At 46.1% G+C, this 10,717-nt stretch overlaps 1 protein-coding gene across 1 annotated transcript in view; it reads left to right on the top strand.

The window, feature by feature from the left end:
• dpf1 (D4, zinc and double PHD fingers family 1) overlaps positions 1-10,439 on the top strand; it is a 66,362-nt gene extending 55,923 nt beyond the window's left edge. Inside the window, exons 9-11 of the mRNA XM_041179303.1 lie at positions 2,163-2,275; positions 8,410-8,491; positions 9,692-10,439. Coding sequence (XP_041035237.1) covers positions 2,163-2,275; positions 8,410-8,491; positions 9,692-9,762 — 266 coding nt within the window. The 3' untranslated portion in view covers positions 9,763-10,439. The remainder of the gene's footprint in view (positions 1-2,162; positions 2,276-8,409; positions 8,492-9,691) is intronic.
• The last annotated feature ends 278 nt before the right edge of the window (positions 10,440-10,717 follow it).

Here is a 10,717-nt window from a genome sequence, read left to right on the forward strand (position 1 = left end):
ACAGTAACTTGACTGGTTCGTGGAGGCCGGAGTTAATTTGGAATATTCTTCTGTTTCCTGTTAGTTCCAAAATTCTCACCAACCCAATCCCATAAATAATCCCACCTCTTCCACTCCCACTGTCCTGTCCCAATCTATCCATCATCCTACACCAAAAACAGGTTATTTGGTCATTTATCTCCTTGCTTGGTTTTTGGGATCTTGCTGTGCACAAGTTGGCTGCTACGTCTCCTACATTACAACAGTGACTACACTTCAAAAAGTACTTCATTGGCTGTGAAGAGGTTTTGGGACACCCTGGAAGGCGCTATAGAAATGCAAGGCTTGCTTCTCTCGGGCTGTAATGAAGTGGGGCGGGAGAGAGGTACCCGGGTGTCATCTCTGGGGCCTGTGCTACATTCGCTGATCTCAGTGGGGGAAACAGTTCCGGAAGTGAGTGGGGATATCAGCCAGCGTTCCTCATCTGATCACTACGGTGGGCATGCAGACATTAGATCAAGACAAGTAGAGTCTGAAGCCATTCTGGGAAGGTTGGCATCATGCCTGAACTCCTGAGGTGAGGTGAGAGTGACTGCCCTTGACATCAAGGCCGCATTTGACCGAGTGTGGCATCAAGGAGTCCTAGCAAAACTGGAGTCAATAGGAATCAAGGGGAAATCTTTCCGCTGGTTGGAGTCATACCTAGCACAAAGGAAGATGGTTGTGGTTGTTGGAGATCAGTCATCTCAGCTCCAGGACATCACTGCAGGAGTTCCTCAGGGTAGTGTCCTCGGCCCAACCATCTTCAGCTGCTTCATCAATGACCTTCCTTCCATCATAAGGTCAGAAGTGGGGATGTTCGCTGATGATTGTACAATGTTCAGCACCATTTGCAACTCCGCAGATACTGAAGCAGTCCATGTCCAAATGCAGCAAGACCTGGACAATATCCAGGCTTGGGCTGACAAGTGACAAGTAACATTCATGCCACACAAGTGTCAGGCAATGACAATCTCCAACAAGAGAGAATCTAACCATCGCCCCTTGACGTTCAGTGGCATTACCATCACTAAATCCCTCACTATCAACATCCTGGTGGTTACCATTGACCAGAAACTGAACTGGACTAGCCATATAAATACTGTGGCTACAAGAGCAGGTCAGAGGCTAGGAATCCTGCGATGAGTAACTCACCTCCTGACTCCCCAAAACCTGTCCACCACCTACAAGGCACAACTCAGGAATGTGATGGAATACTCCCCACTTGCTTGGATGAATGCAGCTCGCACAACACTCAAGAAGCTTGACACCACCCAGGACAAAGCAGCCCCGCTTGACTGGCACCACATCCACAAACATTCACTCCCTCCACCACTGACACACAGTAGCAGTAGTGTGTGTACCATCTACAAGATGCACTGTGGGAACTCACCAAGGCTCCTTACACAGCACCTTCCAAACCCTCAACCACTACCATCTAGAAGAACAAGGGCAGCAGACACATGGGAACGCCACCACATACAAGTTCCCCTCCAAGTCACTCACCATCCTGACTTGGGAATATATCGGCCGTACCTTCACTGTCGCTGGATCAAAATCCTGGAACTCCCTCCCTAACAGCACTGTGGGGGTACCTACACCACCTGGACTACAGCGGTTCAAGAAGGCAGCTCACCACCACCTTTTCAAAGCCAACTAGGGATGGGCAATAAATGCTGGCCCAGCCAGCGACGCCCACATGAATGAATAAAGAAATAGCAGAATGTAGAACAAGGGGACATCACCTTTAAGTTCAAGCTGGGTCATACAGGGGTGAGGTCAGGAAGCTTTTTCACACAAAAAGGAGCCAAAATCAGAAAATGTCTCCCTTCCCATCCGCCCATGATGAGATTATTATTGGGTAAGGGGGTTAAGGGATAAGGAACCAAGACAGGCAGCTGGAGTTAAGAGACAGATCAGCCATGATCTGACTGATTGGCAGAACAACAAGAACGGGCTGAATGGCCTCCTCCTGTTCCTATAGGTGGAATCAACGCCATTTTCAGGCAAATGTCCCTCAGTAGACCCCAAATTGAAACACTGCCCCTGACCTTGGTTTTGAGGGAGATGGTGGTTGGAGACAGTAAGCAGAGGCTGTGTCTTATCCAGAGTGTTTGACTGGATCTGATTGTCTCTCCCCCCAGGCCATCCATCGTGTCTGCAGTTCACAGTGAATATGACAGCCGCTGTGAGGACCTATCGCTGGCAATGCATTGAGTGCAAATCCTGCAGCCTCTGTGGCACCTCAGAGAACGATGTAAGTTACCAAGGCAACGCGATATGTGGAGGATCTACCAAACCCATTGAGTTGGGTTGGTGAGGGGGAGGTGCGGGGGGGCAAGGGGTTGGAAGTGGGGGGAATACCAACCTAGTGCATTGGTGGGGTGGGTTTGGGAAGGGATATTCCAATTCCTCATGGAGGTGGGTGGGCAGATTGTATCCCATTGGACAGAGAGGCCTCGAAGTAGCAGGACAAGCTGTTAAAGTCATATGATATTATGACACAGGAGGAAGCCATTCAGCCCGTCAAGTCCATGCCAGTTTGTATACAAAAAGTGAAAATCCTTTGCTTTGTACAAAAGAAAGGAGGTTTTGTTAAACCTTTTCTAAATCACTGATTAGGCCCCAGCTGGAGGGTTGTGTCCAACTCTGGCCCCCGCACTTTAGGAAGGATGTCAAGGCCTTGGAGAGGGTGCGGAGGAGATTTACCAGAATGGGACCAGGGATGAGGGACTTCCGTTCACATGAAGAGACTGGAGAAGGTGAGGTTGTTCTCCTCAGAGCTGAGAAGGTTAAGAGGAAATTTAATGGAGGCATTCAAATCTACAAAAGGTTCCAAAAGAGTAAGTAAGGAGAAACTGCTTCCCCAGGCAGGAGGGTCAGTAACCAGATTGAAAGCAATCGGCAAAAGAACCAGAGAGGAGTTGAGGAGAATTTTTTTTTAACATAGCCTGTTCGTTGTGATCTGGAACGCGCTGACTGGAAGGGCAGTGGAAGTAGTTTCAATAGTGACTTTCAAAAGGGAATTGGAGAAATGTTTGAAGGGAGAAGATTGTAGAGCTATGGGGGAAAGAGGAGAGGGAGTGGGAGAAAGGAGGAAAGACTTGCATTTATGTAGCACCTTTCACAACCTCGGGATGTGTCAAAGTGCTTAGCGGCCAATGATTACTTTTTAAAGTGTAGTCTCCGTTGTAATGCAGGCAACACAACAGCCAATTTGTGCACAGCAAGCTCCCACAAACAGCAATGAAACAAATCATGAGCTAATCTGTTTTAGGTGTCGATTGAAGGGATATATGTTGGCCAGGACCCCTCTGCTGTTCTTCGCATAGAAGCCGAGGGCCCTTTTACGTCTGCCTGAGAGGGCAGACGAGGGCTTCAGTTGAACTTCCCACCTGAAAGAGAGTTTACGCTAGTAAAATGTCTGACGGCATCTGTGGATAGGAAGACAGTCTCTCTCTTTACAGATGCTGTCAGACCTGCTGAGTTTTTGCAGCATTTTTTGTTTCTGTTTCAGGTTTCCAGCATCTGCAGTTTTTGCCTTTATCTTACTATTATAAAGTCTGATCGGTTTCATTCATTCAGTGTAGAAGGGATCCAGGCCGGACAGACAATGTATATAGCAAAAACAGAATTACCTGGAAAAACTCAGCAGGTCTGGCAGCATCGGCAGAGAAGAAAAGAGTTGACGTTTCAAGTCCTCATGACCTTTCGACAGAACTTGAGTTCGAGTCCAAGAAAGAGTTGAAATATAAGCTGGTTTAAGGTGTTGGGGGCGGTGGGGGTGGTGGGGGGGGAGAGAGAGAGAGAGAGAAGTGGAGAGGGGTGGTGTGGTTGAAGGTAAACAAGCAGTGATAGAAGCAGATCATCAAAAGATGTCATAAACAACAGGACAAAAGAACACATTGGTGTTAAAGTTGGTGATATTATCTAAACGAATGTGCTAATTAAGAATGGATGGTAGGGCACTCAAGGTATAGCTCTAGTGGGGGTGGGGGGAGCATAAAAGATTTAAAATACTTAAAAATAATGGAAATAGGTGGGAAAAGAAAAATCTATATAATTTATTGGAAAAAAACAAAAGGAAGGGGGAAACAGAAAGGGGGTGGGGATGGGGGAGGGAGCTCAAGACCTAAAGTTGTTGAATTCAATATTCAGTCCGGAAGGCTGTATCTCCTACCCAAAATCCACAAACAGAACTGCCCCAGTAGACCGATCGTCTCAGCTTGCTCCTGCCCCACAGAACTCATTTCTCATTATCTTGACTCCCTTCTCTCTCCCCTTGTCCAGTCCCTTCCCACCTACATCCGTGATTCCTCTGACACCTTACGTCACATCAACAATTTCCAGTTCCCTGGCCCCAACTGCTTCCTCTTCACGATGGACGTCCAATCCCTCTACACCTCCATCCCCCACCAGGATGGTCTGAGGGCCCTTAGCTTCTTCCTCGAACAGAGGCCCGAACAATCCCCATCCACCACTACTCTCCTCCGTCTGGCTGAACTTGTTCTCACGCTGAACAATTTCTCCTTCAACTCCTCTCACTTCCTCCAAATAAAAGGTGTGGCTACGGGTACCCGCATGGGCCCCAGCTATGCCTGTCTCTTTATGGGGTATGTGGAACATTCCTTGTTCCAGTCCTACTCCGGCCCCCTTCCACCACTCTTTCTCCGGTACATCGATGATTACTTCGGTGCTGCTTCATGCTCTCGGTGGGACTTGGAAAAATTTATTAATTTTGCTTTCAATCTCCACCCCTCCATCATTTTCACGTGGTCCATCTCTGACACTTCCCTTCCCTTCCTTGACCTCTCTGTCTCAATCTCTGGTGATAGACTGTCCACCAATATCCATTACAAACCCACCGACTCCCACAGCTACCTCGACTACAGCTCCTCACACCGCGCCTCCTGTAAGGACTCCATCCCATTCTCTCAGTTCCTTCGCCTCCGTCGCATCTGTTCCGATGATGCTACCTTCAAAAACAGTTCCTCTGACATGTCCTCCTTTTTCCTTAACCGAGGTTTTCCACCCATGGTCGTTGACAGGGACCTCAACCGTGTCCAGCCCATCTCCCGTGCATCCGCCCTCACGCCTTCTCCTTCCTCCCAGAAACATGATAGGGTCCCCCTTGTCCTCACTTATCACCCCACCAGCCTCCGCATTCAAAGGATCATCCTCCGCCATTTCCGCCAACTCCAGCATGATGCCACCACCAAACACATCTTCCCTTCACCCCCACTATCGGCATTCCGTAGGGATCGCTCCCTCCGGGACACCCTGGTCCACTCCTCCATCACCCCCTACTCCTCAACCCCCTCCTATGGCACCACCCTATGCCCACGCAAAAGATGCAACACCTGCCCCTTCACTTCCTCTCTCCTCACTGTCCAAGGGCCCAAACGCTCTTTTCAAGTGAAGCAGCATTTCACTTGCATCTCCCCCAACTTAGTCTACTGCATTTGTTGCTCCCAATGTGGTCTCCTCTACATTGGAGAGACCAAACGTAAACTGGGCAACCGCTTTGCAGAACACCTGCGGTCTGTCCGCAAGAATGACCCAAACCTCCCTGTCGCTTGCCATTTTAACACTCCACCCTGCTCTCTTGCCCACATGTCTGTCCTTGGCCTGCTGCATTGTTCCAGTGAAGCCCAACGCAAACTGGAGGAACAACACCTCATCTTCCGACTAGGCACTTTACAGCCTTCCAGACTGAATATTGAATTCAACAACTTTAGGTCTTGAGCTCCCCCTTCCATCCTCACCCCCTTTCTGTTTCCCCCTTCCTTTTGTTTTTTTCCAATAAATTATATAGATTTTTCTTTTCCCACCTATTTCCATTATTTTTAAATATTTTAAATCTTTTATGCTCCCCCCACCCCCACTAGAGCTATACCTTGAGTGCCCTACCATCCATTCTTAATTAGCACATTCGTTTAGATAATATTACCAACTTTAACTTTAACACCTATGTGTTCTTTTGTCCTGTTGTTTATGACATCTTTTGATGATCTGCTTCTATCACTGCTTTTGCCTACAACCACACCCCCACTCCACTTCTCTCTCTCTCTCTCTCTCTCTATCTCTCTCCGCACCCCCCCCCCCCCACCCCCCCCCCCCCCCCCCCCCCCCCCCCCCCCCCCCCCAAACACCCTAAACCAGCTTATATTTCAACTCTTTCTTGGACTCGAACTCAAGTTCTGTCGAAAGGTCATGAGGACTCGAAACGTCAACTCTTTTCTTCTCCGCCGATGCTGCCAGACCTGCTGAGTTTTTCCAAGTAATTCTGTTTTTGCTTTTGGATTTCTAGCATCCGCAGTTTTTTTGTTTTTATTAGACAATGTATATAACCTGTTATAAAAACAGAACATGCTGGAAAAGCTCAGCCGGACTGGCAGCATCTGTGGAGTGAGAAACAGAGTTAACGTTTCGAGTCTAATGTGACTCTTCTTCAGAGCTCTGAAACATTTTGACTCTGTTTCACTCTCCACAGGCACTGCCAGACCTATGCTGAGTTTTTCCAGCATTTTCTGTTTTTACTTCAGATTTCCGGTATCTGCAGTATTTTGCTTTTATATTAATGTTTAACCCATTGTGAGCTGAGGGAGGGGATATGGTATGAAATGTAAAATTGGATTCTGTTCATTCATGAATTTCATGTCAAATAAAACAGTTTGTTGCCCATCTCTCACTAGAGTGATCATTAGTTTTCATTATCCGAAGAACAGAATAAACACAGGGACGAGCTTCTGTGATCCAGAATATTTAGCTGGACTTATTATTCCAGTTTTGGTTACATTACCAACAATAACTTGCATTTATGTAGCACCTTTAATGCTGTATATCATCCCAAGGTGCTTCACACAAGCATAATCATGATAATATTTGACATTGAGGCAGAGATAAAGGTATTAGGACAGATCTATTTTAGGGAGAGTCTTAAAGGAGGAGAGAGAGAGACGGAGAGGCTTAGGGAGGAAATTCCAAAGCTTAGGGCCCAGGCAGCTGAAGGCATGGCTGCCAATGGTGGAGCGATTTTAATCAGGGATGTGCAAGTAGGGTTGCCAACTGTGATTAAATGTATTCCTGGAGGTTTCATCCATTAGTTAACACACACATCCATCCTTCTGACGTACAGCCTTTCTATGCCAATTGGAAAGCAAAAAGACTCTTTACTCAATTGGATAGCACACGACTATCAGCCAAACAACCTTTTTTACTCATTTTCAATATTTTTATAACTGATAAAGAGAAATGTTCAAAGAAAATTTTTTAAAAACCTTTTTAAATGTCCTGATGATTTTTCTCCAGGACAGAATGTAGGTTGTGAAGGGGACATAAGGAGACTGCAAACATATAAAGGTAGTTTGACTGAGTGTACAAAAATCTGGCAGATGGAGTACAATGTGGGAAAATGTGAAGCTGTTCACTTTGGCAGGAAGAATAAAAAAGCAGAGTATTACTTAAGCAGAGAATGACCGCAGAATTCCAAGGTGCAGAGGGATCGAGTCACAAAAAGTTAGCATTCAGGTACAGCAAGTAATTAAGAAGGCTAATGGAATGCTGTCCTTCATTACGAGAGGAGTTAAACATCAACGTAAGGATGTTATGCTTCAGTTATACAGGGAATTAGCGAGACCACATCTCAAATACTGGGTGCAGTTTAGGTCTCCTTATTTAAGGAAGGATGTAAATGCGTTGGAGGCGGTTCAGAGGAGGTTTACTAGATTGATGCCTGGAATGAGTGGGTTGTCTTATGAGGAAAGGTTGGACAGACTGGGCTTGTTTCCACTGGAGTTTAGAAGAGTGAGGGGTGATCTGATTGACGTATACAAGATCCTGAACGGCCTTGACAAGGTGGACATGGAAAGGGTGTTTCCTCTTGTAGGCGAGTCCAGAACTAAAGGGCACTGTTTTAAAATTAGGGGTTGCCCTTTGAGGACAGAGATGAGGAGAATTTTTTTCTCTCAGGGGGCTGTGCGACTTTGGAATTCTCTGTCTCAGAAGGTGGTGGAGGCGGGGTCACTGAATATTTTTAAGGTGGAGGTGGATAGATTCTTAAATAAAAACAGAAAATGCTGGAAAAACACAGCCAGTCTGGCAGCATCTGTGGAGAGAAACAGAGTTAACGTTTCAAATCCATATGACTCTTCTTCAGAGCTAAAGAGAAATGGAGATAGATTCTTGTTAAGCATGGGAATCAAAGGTTATCAGGGGTAGATGGGAATGTGGAATTTGAAACACTAACAGATCAGCCATGATCTGATTGAATGGCGGGGCAGGTTCGAGAGGCTGATTGGCCTACCCCTGCTCCTATTTTGAATGTTCGTATGTCTCTGTGTCTCGCTGGGACGTGATGCAAAGTTTGATTATCCCGCTTATTCCCAACAGGATCAATTACTGTTCTGTGATGATTGTGATCGAGGATATCACATGTACTGCCTGAACCCACCGATGTCTGAACCTCCGGAAGGTAAGGACCCCTTTCTACCCATTACTGAGAGTCTCAATCTCCTCCAACTTGTGGTCTGGTCCGGTTAGCAATTTATCAGGGATTGGCAGTGCAACTGGTGTGAAGCCTCTTCCTTCACAGCTGCTTATTGTGTTAGAGTCCAGCCCAGATTGAAACACTGAAAATCTCCTTTCCTTGGCCTTTGCTGAGTCTCCAAAACGCCGGAATACTCAAGTGCACAGCCTGATGGAGTGTGTTATAGTTTTCCGGACATTACAGGAGTCAAGAAGTCCCAAGTTCCACTGAAATCCACCACCCCTGGGACTTTCCATTGAGAGTGCTTTGCATATAAGAATCACCCACCCAGACTAAACAGTGATAAAGGGATGGAATCATGTTTATCAGGCCACTCGCAAGAATACCAATATAAGGGGAAAACAATAATTTATACTGTATGTGAAGAGAGTGCAGATTGGTTGGCAAGTGGCGTTGCCAGGAGAATGCACCACTGATGGTGACTGACAGTTAACTGCCAAGCATTGTTTGAAATTTAAACCAGGCAGCTTGATCCTGATTGGTCAAGGCATTATCCGGAGGAATGAGTCAGCGAATGGTGGTCACTTATTTTGTTTAGCTGCATTCCCCATGGTAATGCCACTTGCCAACCAATCAGCACTCTCTTCACAGACAATATAAATTGTTATTTTCCCCCCTATAATGTTATTCTTGCATGTGTCTTGATGAGTGCAAGACGAAAAGCTTTGACATGACTCATTTTTCAGCAATACTCAAGTTCTGTACTACCAAACGACTATCATGTGTTCATTACCAGCATAGCAATGCCGGATATGAGGTATGCCAATATGTTACTGGCATCTACCCATCGGCAGAAGGTTTTTAAAATAAGCTAAGTCTCATTAAAAGTCACATTCGTGCACTGCCTGCCTGCAAAACCTTGCTTCCTATCGTGGCATTTGCGCGCCAGCTTTTCCCATTCTAAACTCTCGTCTCCATATTTATTCTGGAAATTTCCTATGTCAACGTGTCACGCTGTAATGGCACCTTCCTGCCAGTGGTGGCACTGAAGTGCCTCAGATTTCCAGCTCTCAGCTCTGTCAGTCTGCATTGTCGGTATGGAGACTGACTGAACTTTCTTTGTCTTTTGTGAAAATGTTTAATGAGCAAGGTCTGACTGATTTTTTCCCCTTGTTTTCTGCACAGGCAGTTGGAGCTGTCATTTATGTTTACAACAGTTGAAAGAAAAAGCCTCGGCCTACATAACTTTGACCTAAAAGCTGACATCGTTGTTGGCGAGTCAATGCCAATGACCGTGACGTTTCCAAACCCTCTCCACTCGTCCAGCTCAGAAAGGTGACCAGGTTTCCAAATCAAGGCACTAAAATGTTGTAAGATCGAGACCTTTGACTTTGAAGAGGTCAGAATGCTGCTATTTGGGGCAATTTCTATCTTTGTACTGTGATTGTAAACATGAAATGAAGTGTTTTACACGTGACATTTTAACGAGGGGTTTTTATTTTACTTTGTAAAGCAAATGTCTTCACCACTGAGTATTCTTTAGCGTCAAATCAAAGATTCAAAGAGGAGGAACGCAAATCGAACAACGAGCAGCTCCAGCCACTGAGGGAATTATCTCGCTGCATTTGATTTGATTTTAGCCTCATATTGGGTACAAACTGTCAGCGCAAAAGACCTCAGTTACAGTTCAGACCTGTTTGGTGAACAGACCTTGATAGCAACTCTTGGTCAGGCTGTTGCATGTTCAACTAAACTAACTTTGGTGTAGACCAACACCCTTCAGAGTGGGAGCCAATTACACCTCTAACCCTTTGGTTAAAAAGGAGTTGATTCTTTGTAAAAACAATGCATGTTGTGATTATATATTGTACTCTCTCCCGCCCCCTCAGAGGCCAAGAATGGACTAAATGCAAGAATTCAACTCATTGTGATTGAATTCGGGACTCTCTGTAAACCTGATCGGACTGTGGAAATTGAGCCCCCAATACTGGGGGGGCACAGGGGAGTCAACATTTTCATACACTGGGGGACAGACTGCCTTCGATTCCTCTCTACCAGCGGAACGTTCGACCTGATTTCCATAGTTCCCCGGGACACCTGCCCTGTTATCAGAAGCAGCTAAGACCAACATTTCCCTCGGCAAGAAAATCATCAAATTCAACAGCCCCACCTCACAAAAAAACAGCTTTTCTCAACTGAGGAAACACGACC

The sequence above is a fragment of the Carcharodon carcharias genome, chromosome 34 (assembly GCF_017639515.1).
Source record: "Carcharodon carcharias isolate sCarCar2 chromosome 34, sCarCar2.pri, whole genome shotgun sequence".
NCBI classification, from domain to species: Eukaryota; Metazoa; Chordata; class Chondrichthyes; order Lamniformes; family Lamnidae; genus Carcharodon; species Carcharodon carcharias.